This window comes from Meriones unguiculatus, chromosome 1 (assembly GCF_030254825.1).
Source record: "Meriones unguiculatus strain TT.TT164.6M chromosome 1, Bangor_MerUng_6.1, whole genome shotgun sequence".
In the NCBI taxonomy this organism is placed as follows: Eukaryota; Metazoa; Chordata; class Mammalia; order Rodentia; family Muridae; genus Meriones; species Meriones unguiculatus.
The window spans coordinates 56,352,986-56,366,937 of record NC_083349.1 but is presented as its reverse complement, the minus strand read 5'-3'; the positions used below and the strand labels follow the sequence as shown (position 1 = coordinate 56,366,937).

Genomic DNA, 13,952 nt, shown 5'->3' with positions numbered 1-13,952 from the left:
GAGAGTCTCTAGGTCTCTGCTTAGTTTGGCTTCCTTTGGTGGGACGCTGTGGGCGGGGCATAGACTTGATGGAAGGGCAGAGAACGCAGCGCAGGCCACCATCTCCAGTGAACTCCTCCTCAGCAGGGCTGCAGGCCCTGGGCAAGAGGGTGCTGAGAGAGGCAGGAGATGGCAGTGTGACTTTATTCAGGTGTCTGAGAGTGGTTCCTGGAAGGGCAGGCTCAGCCCTGCTTGTTCCCAGCACTGGGCCGTCCACAGTGCCTGTCAGGCTGGGCAAAGGTGAGGTGCTCATGTTGGACCTCCATGCCCCCATCCCTCTGTGCTCTGCTGATCTTGGGGATCAGAGGCAGCCTTGGCACGCAGGCATCTGGCCTCGCCACCTCAGTTGGCTTTGGAGGCCCTGCCCCATGTGGCTGGCAGGCAACCCATCATCAGATATTCAGAGCCCCTCACTTCCCACTGTGAGAGCAGTATTCTTGGACCTCAATTCTTTCAGAACTGTAGGCTTCACAGCTCTGGGGGTCTGCGGAGGAATGGGGGACCTTGTGGATAATCCCCTTTGAGGTTCGGGCCAATGAGTTTCTGGAGTCTTTGCTGCTGCAGAACCGACCCACGTTGACCAAAGCTTTCCTTCTTCCTGTCCGGAGAGTTCTCCTCCCTTCTTAGAACTCCTCCCACAGGCCTCCAGCAGAGAGTAGAGTGTACTCCCGGCCTCAGACCCCGTCCCCACCCCCGGCCTGAAGCCCACACAGGGACGCACAACCCCTCTGTTTAGGAGTGGAGTAGGGAGAGCCCAGGGGGAAAGGACGTCAGCATCTCCAGAATGATCACGCAGCTGAAAAATGCTGCCCCCCCAGTCGGATGCTCTGAAGCAGAGCGTGTTGCGGGGAGGACACAGAGTCCTGGGGAGCCAGGTGGTTGGTTGGCCTGGGCATCCCACGCCTTTCTTCAGCAGATGGTCCAAGGCGGAATATGGTGCAGATGTGTGTGTGTCTGTGTGTGTGTGTGTGTGTGTGGTTGTCTGGCAAATTCAGAATTCTTGCTTATGTGTGTTCCACTCAGTGGTGAGGCTTTCCTCCTCCATGCTGGTCATGTCTCATGGATGCATGCTCTGGGGCCAAAGGACAGCAAGTGCCCAGAAGCCCAGCACCTTCTTCAAGCATAACTGTGAGCACTGGCACTATGTCGCTCTGCAGGGCACGGCTTGCTGAGGAGCCTGAGTTGGGTTTGTGAAGTTGTGACCAACCATTGCAGCTGGAACTTGGATCTCCACAGGGCCTGGGAATAGCTCCGCACCTCCCCTCCTGAGCCCACGTTGCCCTGGCAAAGTTTGTTGGGGTTCTTCCCTTTTCTAGCAGTTCCTAGGGACTCTTGCTTAGCGTCCTGTAGCTGTTCTGTCTTTTTGACTCCCAGGCAGCTGATGGAGAACCAGATTGGAGCTGTGGAACGCGGAGCTTTCGACGACATGAAGGAGTTGGAACGGCTGTGAGTAGAGGGTGCAGGCTGGGGAGGGTGCTGGGCTTGCCAGAGAGGGTGTCAGCAGGCTAACAGTAAGGTCTGGGGAGCTTAGGAATGGGACCTCAACCTCATCCTGCCTGATAGTGCACTGTGAGATGGCAATAGAGAAAAAGGGAAACCAGCCTCTGCTCCCACCCTCAGTGCAGCTCTGTCGTCTGTCCCTAAGAACATGTGATGGCGAAAGTTCACATGACTGGACTTCCTCCACCCATCTTTCCTGAGGTGTGGCTGCTATCCCCTGATGGCAATGGAAAAGAAAGGACCTGGTGGGTGAAGAGGAGGGTGGGTCAGTGAGCTCTCGCCTCATTGCAGTGGTCATCCATCTGGTCCTGCAAAGTGGTTTGGATGGATATATTGCGTGGGAGAGTCCCAAAGTTCATGTTCTTTGAACAGAAAGTTTATTTTATATTAAGGAGCTGACCAGAAAAATCGGTAGAAATTCATATTTCTGTATGTTCTTTGCAAATTGCCAAACAACAACAACAACAAAAATAGAAATTGCCATTTGAATGGAGATAAGATACAGTCAAGACTGAAATACCGTCAGCAGCACTGGGGTGTGCCCATAATATGAATTAGGCAGGAAAGACAGGAAATGATGGTTGAATAAACAGGCACACACAGACACAGACAGACAGACACGCACACAGGTACAGAGAGACAGAGAGACACAGAGAGAGAAAACACACACACACACACACACACACACAGTAGTAGAGGAGGAAAACAGTTGAGACCATTAGCTCTTAAGTAAGCCACGAGATGAGACAATGGCCTACTTTAGTCTTGTTCTTTGTGCTTTTCTCTCTTTCTCCCTTGATTTTCTCACAATGAATGTCTATGGTAAGTACAGCTAATAGCTAGCGTCTTCCGCTCCCAGGTGCTAGGTGAAGCCCTTGGCCCTGTAGTTTGTCATGTAACCCTGACGTAACACCGCTGCAACGGCATTCCACGTATGAGATACCCAAGTGCCTAAAGGGCTAAGCCACGAGCGCAGAAGAGGGGATTAGAACCGGATTGTTTTGCCTTCAAAGCTTAGACTACTAATGAGTAGGACCTAATTAATCTCTCTCCTTGCATTTGTGTGTTAAAGAAAACAAAGCGTTAGACAAATAGAAAGGGGCATGTTTGTCTCATTGTCTTCTTGCAGCTGGGAAGACTACTCCCCATGCCCCCGGGGCCTTAAACTGAGCAGTCAGCCATCCAGTGCTAGGCCAGATGTTCATTTCTGTGTTTGCCTTCTTTAACACTCTTCCAATAAAATACCTGGCTCAGAGGGGCTGACTTGGATCCAATCCATTCCACTTCCCCTCCTCCCCCGTTTTGCCAGGCCTTGGAGGAGAAGAGAAGGTAGGAGGGGCCCGCTGTACCCGATACTGCCACCTGACGCTTGGCAGGGGCTTCCTTCCCCCCTCCACCCCGTCCCTCTGTCTGTTTTCAGCTCCATTCCTCCGGGATAGGTTACCTAGATTTCCCTGTGGGTGTCAGGTACGCACTGGGTACCCTTTCGGTGAGCAGCCAGTGCAGTGGGCATCTGCTCTGATTTGTGGGAGACCATGGGGATCGGTTTGTGAAAGCTGGTGGAAGTGGGTAGTCACAATAGTAATACTCAGACTGTGAACATAGCATTTTCAATTAAAATGGAAATGTGTATTTATTGGCCCCTTTCCCAGACTCCCCCCCCCCCAAGAATTTCTGTATTCCTCTTAGTATGAGACAGTGACTGGGGTTCTGTATGGCTTTATTCACCCAAACCACATCCATAAACCTTGTGTGATTTTTGTTGTTATTGTTTGGGTTTCTTGAAGGAATATGAGATTTTTTTTTTTCAGCACCTTGGAAGCAATTTGAGTAGAGAATTAATCTTTTTACTGAATTCAACAGCTCTTCAATTGGCAGCTTTCCTTTTTTTCCCCCTAAGATCTTTCCAAAGCAGCCAATGTAATTTTCATATAGATGACTCTCTTCCCAGTGGCATTTCATTTATTTGTGAATGAAGTTGATTGACTAACGTAACCCTGCTTTTAAGTACCTATGGTGTAAACATTTTTGAGAGCAGACATAGCTGCTTCTCACAAGCAGTTTGGAAAAGTCTGTGTAGAAGCAGGAGTGTGAAGCCATGTGGTCATGAGGACTGAGCCATGGCCTGAGCTGACCTGCTGCATAGAGGTCATGGAGCATGCTCAGTTGCCCAGGCAGTCAGGAGGAAGTGAGCTGGGATAGGAGCTGCAAAAGGCAAGCTTCGGAAGCTTACAGAGAAGCTTAGAGAGTGTTTGAGTAAACCACTTTCCTCTTGGCATCACAATCGCCTCAGCTCTCAAGGGGGCATCTCAGTGAAGTCAGCAACCATCTAGGGCACCTGATAAGAGCCAGGCTCTATGGCAAGATGGTGGCATTAAGGAGGAGAGTGTGCTCTTGAATGAGGGCATCGTTGTCACACTTGAGAAGAGGAAGACCACCTTTTACTCTGCTTCCGTCCTATGAGGTGATGTCTAGAGGCATCTGCCCTGGTGCCTGGAGTTCAAAAAGGCTACGAACGGCAGGAGCCCTCAGCTGCCCTTTTCATTCTGCAGTGAAATGTGTCTCTTATGAGGTTGGCTCGCACCTTTAGCGGTCTTTGATTTTTCCCGCTTTAAATTAGTCATTGAATTCCATTCCCTTCCTCCTTCTGAATGCTTTCAAAAACTGAAGCCAGAAAAATGAGAAAGTCTTGGGGGAAAACAAAACAAAGTTAAACCTAGCAATTACCAGGCAGTGTAAATACCGGATTCATTTATTGGGCTGGGGATGAGAGACCGGGTGAGTTCCGATGTCTGCTCTTGCTGCTTTAAGGCTTACACTGGTAGTCCCTTTTCTTCCAAGGCAATGATGTGTTTCCCTATGAGCCTGCCCTTTAAAGCCAACTTCTTCCAATCGGCCTTCTAAGACTGTAAATCTAATGTCAGTCTTGTGCTGGAACATGACAGTCCAGAGTGTGGTGAAAATGGCTGTTCTCACGTATTGGATGAAAGGTGGCCTCAGCGGAGGTAGACGTGGATGAGTTCCCGTGGGCTGCGTGGAGTTTACTCTCTTCTTCTCCCTGTCCGGGAGAGAAGCACTGGGGTGACCCCCTTGCTGGAGATTGTTGCAAGAGTCTCTCTCTCTCTCTCTCACTCTCTCTCTCTCTTTAAAGATTTATTTACTATTATCTGCTATCGATTCTCAAAAATAACAAGAAGGCTTTCCACAGTGGGTCCTTTCTGCGCTCTCTGTCTCCTCTCTGGCGGACCCGGATCCAGAGCTCTGGCTCCTGCCTGAATGTACAGTGCTTCTTTCTACCCAGCTAGAACAGTGGTTCTCAACCTGTGGGTCGTCACCCCCATGACTACCCTTCCACAGGGGTTATAGATCAGAGATCCTGCTTATCAGATACTTACATTATCACTCACAACAGTATCAAAATTACAGTTATGAAGTAGCAACGAAATAATTTTGTGTTGGGGGGTCACCACAGCATGAGGAGCTGAATTAAAGGGCCGCAGCAGCATTAGGAAGGTTGAGAGCCACCGGCCTGCAAGAATGAAAGCTATGAGAGGCCCTGCCTTAAGAATAGAAGCATGGCTAGGGTACAGCTCAGCTTTCTAGCACTTTCTTCACATTTATGAGGCCTGGATTTACTTCTCAGCACTGAAATAAAATCTCTAATGTTTGGCAAGGACAAAACTGCCGAGAAGAAGACATGCTGGTGTTTGAGCACCTTTCCCCTTTAATTTGAGTTTCCCCCCTATTTTCATACGTTTATATGTTTATTTGATATTTTGAGACAGGGTCCCTCTGTCCTGTTACCTGCTTTGTAGACCAGACTGACCTTGAACTCAAAGAGATCTGCCTGCCTTTGCCTCCTGAGTGCTGGGATTAAAGTTGTATGCCACTATGTCCAGCACTTGAGTTATTGTTTTATTAAAGCACGTATTATCTATCTGTCTGTCTATCTATCTATCTATCTATCTATCTATCTACCTACCTACCTATCTAAATTTTCTCCCTTTTTTGAGATATGGTCTCAGTCTATCCCAGGTTGTCCTGGAACTCATTATGTAGCCTTGACCATCCTCAAGCTAATAGTGATCCTCCTGCTCCAGCATCCCAAATACTGGGATTAGAGGCATTCATTTCCATGCTCATTTGAAAGCATTCACTTTCAATACTAATACTAATACTAATACTAATACTAATACTAATACTAATACTAATACTAATAGACATTTTCATTTAAAAAAGAAACAGAGCAAAGAGTAAAATAAAAAAATAATGAAAAAAAAAATCCTACCAGGCAGCCAAACAAAAATCAATGCAGTCTGGGCAAGCATGGGCAAAAGCACTTAGGTACTGGAATGTTTAGGCACCCTACCTCATTAGGCCTTATCTCACATTTCATAAGGTCAAGGATCCAGCTCATAGCTGACACTATCTTGGGATTAGATCTTGGTGGGTCACGAAGGGGATGATGGAAAACAAAGAAGGAAGGGCACTGTAGCTGTTTAGTGGAGGGCTTTTTCCTTCCTGGTGCTGTATGGCCCAGTGGGCCCTCTCAGATGAGCCTTGTCTTAGAGAGGATTCTTCCCTGGGGTGTGTGTGTGGGGGGGCATGGGGGTTCTGCTGTGGTCCTCCTGGAACTTAAGTCTAGGTCCTTATGACTTGAAATACAGTGTTTTCTGAGTGTCCTCTGCCACCTCCCGAACACTTATCACTCCCGCCCCTCCTCTCCCCTTCTCCAGACGCCTGAACCGCAACCAGCTGCACGTGTTGCCTGAACTTCTGTTCCAGAACAACCAGGCTCTCTCCAGACTGTGAGTTACACATGTGGGTTGCTACCCACACTGGGGGGATGGGGGTGGGACTCGGTGCATGTCAGTGGCTCTGACCTTGGCCTCATGCTTCCTGCTGGCAGGAAAGGCTCTGGGCATCAGAGGCCAGACGTCTCCATAGGAAACCTGTGTGGGTCACTTCTCCAGGCAGGAGCTTGAAGGAACCCTGGTACATGCAGCTGCGTGTGCCGCTGCTGGTGGCAGGGTGTCATGGGGAGGGGAAGGGCGCGTCTGCAACTTTCTGCTGTGAACATTCTTACGCCCTTGTCATTGCCTTTGCGTGCCTGTCTTGGGTTGAATATTTATTCATTGCACTAAACCCGTATGGCCTATTTCTATTTCCAGCTCTGTCTACCTTTAGAATTATGTGCTCCGTGAGTGTCTTTATTACCCGTGGTGTAAAGCCATGGTTTCATTGGCTGCCAACACACTTCTCCCGAGTATAAAGGACACTTGTTAATGGTTGCTGCATGATTCTCCATGTTTTTGAGTTGTTCTACTGTCCATTCTGTTTTGTGAGAACTGGGGTTGGATGGAGGGGCCTTTGAGACTTACTAAGGGATCTTCTTAGCCCACACTAGGTCTTTGTTTGGCTCCCTCTATGGTGGGGAGTTCACCATAGAGTTTTCTAGAGGTTTTTCAAACTTTGATTTGAAAAACTTAAAGGAGATTTTTTTGAGTCCTCTTCATGGTGAATATTCCCAATCTTGATAAAACTGTGTGTGTGTGTGGGGGGGGGGGAACCTCTCAGGGAACGGAGACAGTCAGTCCATCAAAGGTTGGATGGTCCTTTATTTATTTATTTGTGTGTGTGTGTGTGTGTGTGTGTGTGTGTACTTTTGCTGGAAGCCAGCATTTCTTCTTGAACTCTGTAAGCTAACAGCTGAGCTGCGGCGTGCACCTATGCTTGCTGGCCTGCTGTGAATGTCTGTTATGTCCCTGATAATGCAGGCTCCCCGGCAAGGAACTCCTGCACCTGGCATGTGTGACTGTGAGGAAGACAGCATCTCGCAGATTTACCACTGCGGAGACAAGGGTGGAGAGGCAAAATGATATCCTTCGAGTTGAGGTGAAGCTCCCTCGACTCCTAGCCCGGCACTCTATGTGTTTCATATTTCAGTAGGAATTTTGGGGCAAAGGTCTTCCACCCTTTAACCAATATTAAGTAACCAGACTTCATAACCAAACCGGCATCTGGAAATCCACTCAGGGAGGAAGGAGCCTGAAGAAGAGACACCTGCTCCTGGCACTCTCCTGGGCAGGGAGCCAGGGGAGCCACAGCCTCAAGGTTTTGTGGGGGTATTTCCAGGCTTTAAACTAAAGCCACGCTTCCTGCCATGCTTTCCAGGCAGCAGCTCCCTTGCATTTGGCAGGAGGACACTTTTATGTAGGGCCGTAGCTGCCCCTGGGTGGAAGGAGACTTCTTCAGCTCTATCTTGTGCTCTTCCTCGCTCTTTGTTTTGGTGTTGGAGGGGAGAGGGAACCCCGGGCCTCAGGTCAGCTGGGTACACTCTCTACCTTAGCCTCTCCACATTTCTGAATCCCCTCTGTAAGCAAGGTGTAGACGCCGGCAAGACTCAGCAGAGAATGCCTGTTCTGCCAACACCAACCAAAGACTTTACATCATGACAGGACCTGTGCTCCTGTGGTCCTCCAGCACGGGCTGTCTTGAACAAGGTACCTTCTGTGGGAGGCTGCTGAGCAAAGCTCTGCTGAGTCTTTGCTCCTGGTCTCTGGGCTCCCCCAGCCACTGTGGAGGTGGGTGTAGGAACAGACCAGGGGAGGGGAGGCGTGTTTAAAAGTTTGCTCACTGCCACTCCTTGCCTCTTCTCATCCAGTTCTGTTGACCTGAACATCTGCCTTCCCAAAATATCCCTGCCAAGTTCCCCAGCTGTTCTGGCCTTGAAGCTCTCAGGCACGTCCCCCTGAGGCCTGGTAGGGGTAAAGGTGGGGCGGGTATGTAAAGCATGACCACCAACTTTCTAGACTCCCCAGGACAGAAACTGATTTATGAGGGTGTTTTTAGGTCTCTCAATCTACCCCAGTGTCTTGCACCTCCCTGTACCGCCATTTTGGGCTCCTTGGCAATGATGGCGTCACTGCACCAACCATTTGCAGTAGCCATAGCATTGACCATCCTTCTATTTCTTGTAACCACAGAGATGGGATCTCCCCTAGGGTCTTGGGTCCTAACTCTAGAGTTTGGGGATAGGAATCTCATCAGACTGTCTTAGGCCAGACTGTGTTGGGGGCTTATGGGGTCAGCTGGTGTAAAAATGACTCCGGAGCTGTCTCCTCGGCCACAGGTCCATGGCATTCTGTTAAGGCATGCTAAGTCCAGCAGCAGGGCCACATTTCTGGTCCCTCCGTTCACCTCCCCCGTTGCTGTGGAGGAATTTGTAACTAAGCCTTTCCATCTGGAGGAAATTAAAGACTTTCATGCAGATACTTTGCTAATCAGCATGGCAGTGGACGAGAGAGAGAGAGAGAGAGAGAGAGAGAGAGAGAGAGAGAGCAAATGTGCTGAGGAAGGATAGGCCAGGGAGTACAGGTGGCATAGTCCATGGTTCAGTTGATCTTGTCAGTAGCTTCCAGAGGTTAAACGTTTGTTCTACACTAGCAGTCTCCCTAGTGTTGGGATAGCTTGTCCGTTCCTTCCAAATGCACAATGGATGATGTCCCAAAGAGGTGCTTTGCTTTGATTTACAGAGCAGTTGGATGTAAGGGCTGGAATTAGGCACTGGGACTCCGAGGGTCCATAATGAGCCCGAAAATGGGCTTAAACTGGGACCTGGAAATCTCACCATTGAGGAGCCACCTTGGGGAGGTAAAGCCCAGCATAAGTGTGCACCTGACAGCAATATTTAGAATATTGAAGAGAACATAGAAATAACCTTAATGTCCCACATCAGGGGAGTGGTTAGGCAAATTCCAGCATATCTGTTTGATGGAATACTTAAGCTGTCATCAGAAATGGCCTTCATGGGAGATGTCAAATAATGCAGGTGTTTGTGATATCAAAAGCCAGAGTTGTATTGATCCCTGAATTACTCTAACTAATGCATGGAAAATGACTGCAGAATTCTAGCAGGGATTTGACTGCGGGTGATTGTTTTTTCTTTTGTGTTTCCCAGATGTTCTTTAGGAAGGACGTATTGTATTTATGGTAGGAAACCTGCCAGCTTTGAGCAGTAAAGGAAAGCCCCGGTGTCTGAGTTAAAACTAATGCTGGTGGGCTAGGGAGGCAGCTCGCCTAGCACACGAGAAGGTTCTCGGCCCAGAGCCACGAAACCCCCGAACAAACAACTAGTGCCAGAGACACGGGGCAGCTTCCTTAGCCCTGTGGATCCAGTTGCTCTTTTGTGGGACCAAAATAATGTCTACCACTCAGGGCTACTGTGAGGTTGAAGAGAGGTGAAAAACCTTTGGGTCTCAGCATTAACACTGTGGCACATGGCAGGAAGTGAGAAATATTGGGCATCCATCCTGGCACTGCGTTGAAGGGGACAAACCTGACTCTCTACCTCCAGCCTCAGAGTGACCCCACACTCGAGCATTGCTAAGCATTGGTATGGGCTTCCCCAGGCTCTGGACACCCGGTCTGGTCTAGAGTTCTCCTTAGTTTAGAATTTAGAATCCTCTCTTCACTAAGAAGGGACCTGACCTCAGCTTTTGTTTCACTCGGTTATTATTATTATTTTTATTTTAAAGGAAAGCCTTTGCCCCCTCCCCCGAAGAAATATTCAGAAAGCTGGGCTTGGTGGCGCATGCCTTTAATTCTAGCACTCAGGGAAGCAGAGGCAGGTGGATTGCTGTGAGTTAAAGGCCAGCCTGCTCTACAAAGCAAGTCTAGGACAGCCAAGGCTACACAGAGAAACCCTGTCTCAAAAAACAAACAAACAAAAAACAAACAGAAGAAGAAAAAGAAGAAGAAGAAGAAGAAGAAGAAGAAGAAGAAGAAGAAGAAGAAGAAGAAGAAGAAGAAGAAGAAGAAGAAGAAGGAGAAAAACAACTACCCAGAAAGGCTGTGGAGGGAGGCCTGCTAGCCAGTGGAAAGGGGAGAGGCTGAAGTGAAGTTTGGCTTGGGACAGTCTCTTGGTCACATTCTTGAGCACTGGAGGGGACACCAGTAGACAGCAAGTAGGCGATCTTGCTCAGGCCACAGTTCTTAGTATCCTCAGATTGCAGGTAAAGTATTCCCGACAGAGGGGGCCTGGGGTCCTTACTTGGTGCTCCTCTCCTCTTTATTCTATTATTATTATTTTTTACATGTGTATGTGTGCCTGTGTGTTGGGGTGCACATTGTGTGTGGGTACATGTGCACAAGTGTGCATGTGGATGTGGAGGCCACAGGTCGATGCTGAGCATCTTCCTCCATTATCTTTCATCTTTTTTATCAAGGCAGGGTCTCTTCCTGACCCTGGAGCTCATCAGTTGGCTTTGGTTAGTGTAGCTATCCAGCTTGCTCTAGGGATCTCTGTTTCTGCCTCCCAAGGGATGATAGGTGGGCCTCCTCACCTGCCCAGTGTTTACGTGGGTGCTGGAGATCTGAACTTGTGTCCTCATGATTGCATGGCAAGGTCTTTACCTGTTGAGTCACCTCCCAAGGCTCCCTAGCTCCCCTACAGCAGAAAGCCCTCACCTTGTGTTGGGTTATTTTCCAGAGAAGTGAATCTTCAGCCTTTCACCATCTCCATCTCCCAGGAAGGACAAGAAAGGTTTCAGAAACCATGGCCATGAGAGCAATGATCAAAGAGAATGGGAGGCTACTCAGTGCTGGGTCGTGCTGGCACAGATAGCAACACGATCTGATCTGAGCCGTGAAACGTCTGTGTGAAGTCAGCATGTCCCTTTTATGCAGATGAAAGTGTGCAAGGTCAGAGAGTGTGAGACATGTCCAAGGGCTGAGCCAGATTTGAACCTGCTCTGGCTGTGGCTGAAGTTCATCTTATTACACCCACCTGTTGGCCCCTACTGTTTATCTGTACCAGCCGGACCCTCCTGTCCCTCAGCTCCTCACTATCCTTCACTCACCTCTTCCTCCATCTGTTCACACTCACTCATTCATTTCAAAGTTTTCTTTGGGCCTCCTGCAGGCCAGCCGGGTTGGTCAAACTTTTGATAGATAGTTGTGAGGTTCCAACAAGCATGTCCACCTGTCCGGGAGGTGACACTCCACGATAGCCACTGTCTGAGGGCTATCTGGCTCTCAGTGGAAGGCAGGAGTCAGATGCTGTGTCTGAGTCTCCTGTGGGGGAAGCTACACCCCAGAGGCAGGTTAGCCAGGTTTGGGACCAACTTTTTACTTGCTGCTCAGTCCTCAGAGGTATGAAAATGTCATTTTCACGGACTTTCAAAGGGCTCAGGTTTGGAGCTAGAGGGACATGTTGAATTGTGATAACTTCTCTAGAGTGGCCAGTTCCAGACTTCCCTTTGCTAGGTGGGCCAGGTCCTCATCTGCACCCTAGTCTCTGTCTCCCCAGCTCTGGCAGACAAGAAGTTCTCCTCTGGCTGCCTGCATCCTTTACTCACCCAACGATTGCTCTGGACGCTCCGGTTCTCTGGGCTTGTGCTTAGCCTTGAAGCCCATGTGCATCCAGAGCAGACTGACTTCTTCGTCTCTGAAGGCTTCTGTAGGCTTGGGAGGGGCAGGCAGTGACTGAGACAGCCCAGGGCATCTACTTCCCATGTGTGTATATATCTCTGTCATAAGGACCACGGTAACTCATTAACAAGGCCCTGGTGGTGGGAGCCAGGCTGCAAGCCTACGCAGCCCTGTGGAAGAATGCCTGACCCCTACGACCCCATCTCAAGCTGGGTTTAATTAAACTGTCAGCACTGGTCAGAAGAACAAAGCATCCCTTCCCGCCAGGGCCCAGCCCCCACCAGAGGCAGGAGGCTACTCCGCTGAAACGAATAACTGCACAGAATGGATCCGTCTCGCCTCCGAGGGAAATTACCCGGAGCAGAAGGTGACCTCGCTATTGCCACACGTCCAGGCCAGGAGGCAGAGCTGCTGAGCTTGTCCAGTTTCTGGGAAGACGCTCCCAGGCGGCCCCCAGCTCTGATGGAGCCTCCTTCCTGTCTGTGCCGCCCGCAAGGATTCTTGCTAGGTGTCCATCATTCCTTAACATCCCTCTCTCTGGAATTGTCTTGAGCTTTATCCCGAGAGAGGAGGAGGAAGCATGTGAGGGCTTCCAGGCGTTCACGGGAGAAGTGGCCTTGCTTAGATGGTTGGAGGAAAAGCTGGCCAAGCAGACTCACCTCTAGAGAACTCTTCTGCTTCTAGCACCTTCTTGTGTGTCGTCAAGCCCTGGGGAGTGCCTGTGAGATGGCTCAGCAGGCAAAGGTGCTTGTCTGTGCAAACCAGCCTGACCTGGAACACAGTATAGGAGAGAACTGACTCCCAAAAGTGGTCCTCTGACCTCTCCACATGCCATGACGTGAGCCTGTACTCATACATACCGTACAGGGACACAATAAAAATTAAGACAGAATTAAAAAAAAAAAAAAAAGCCCAAATCCCCAAAACAAAGGAAACAAAAGCCAAACCAAACCAAACCAAACAAACAAGTCAAGCCAGGAGTCAAGCTTTTAGTCCTAGTGGTACCCAGGCAGATCTCTATGAGTTCGAGGACAGCCTGGTCTACAAAGTGAATTTTAGGGCAGCCAGAGCTACATAGTGAGACCCTGTCTTGGGGTGAAAAAGACAAAATAATAATAATAACAGTGAAAGCAAAAACCAACCAACCAACCAACCAAAACAAACAAATAAACAAACCCCACTACCAACAAAAACCCCAAACTAATCGCCGGGAGATGTAGGGCGTTACATCTCCCAAACTTGTTTGCCCCTTTCCAAACTTATTTTTTTCAGAGTATCTGTTTTAATACCTTCTGGGCTTAGTGTTAACTGACTGGCCCAGTCTCAAATAAGAAGCAGAAGAGTTTAGAAAGTCCAGGCCTATCTAACCTCAAACCCATGTTCTTACCACTAACCCTGTATGTGTTTAATCTAGAGGAAGGTGCATGTGTGCATGTGTGTTTAAAGATGTAGATTTTCAGGGTCAAGGTCATCACAGATCCTGAGTTAGTCGGGGCAGGAGGGTCTCTAATTAGCAGCATTATCACATTCTTTTTCTTTGGTTCCTTCTTCGGGAGGTCTTGTTCCCCAAGGGTGATGGGGGGCGGAGAGCTTAGGTGGAGACCCTGTTGGGTTTTTGCTTTAGCCCAGCTTGGCTGGAGTGTGAAAGCTGAGGACGCCAACCCCGAGAGCAGCTGCGTCACCTCTATAGCCACACGGAGCACAGTCTGGGGATTATGAGTTAGCAATTACTGACTGCTCTGGGTCCGAAAAGTGCCTTCCAATCATTAAGTCTGTGCCTGCTGTCAAGGAGGGAGAGAAAAAGGCCAATATCCCACTGGGCCGGGCAGGGCGGGCGGCCTCTCGTTGACAGCTGCATGCCAAGCGCGCCTCTGTGCTCAGCATGGATGGACAGCCACGCTGCTCTGGCCTACACTTTTGGATCCAGCCCAGCCCCAGACTGGCTCAGAACCATGCTGGTCTTCACAGTTATGAACAGCTGG

General features: G+C 49.3%; 1 protein-coding gene across 2 annotated transcripts in view; it reads left to right on the top strand.

Moving 5' to 3' along the window:
• Slit1 (slit guidance ligand 1) overlaps positions 1 to 13,952 on the top strand; it is a 140,802-nt gene that overhangs the window by 15,821 nt on the left and 111,029 nt on the right. For both annotated transcript variants that reach the window (XM_021650510.2, XM_060389527.1), the window contains exons 3-4: positions 1,414 to 1,485; positions 6,276 to 6,347. In XM_021650510.2, the coding sequence (XP_021506185.1) occupies positions 1,414 to 1,485; positions 6,276 to 6,347 (144 nt within the window). The remainder of the gene's footprint in view (positions 1 to 1,413; positions 1,486 to 6,275; positions 6,348 to 13,952) is intronic.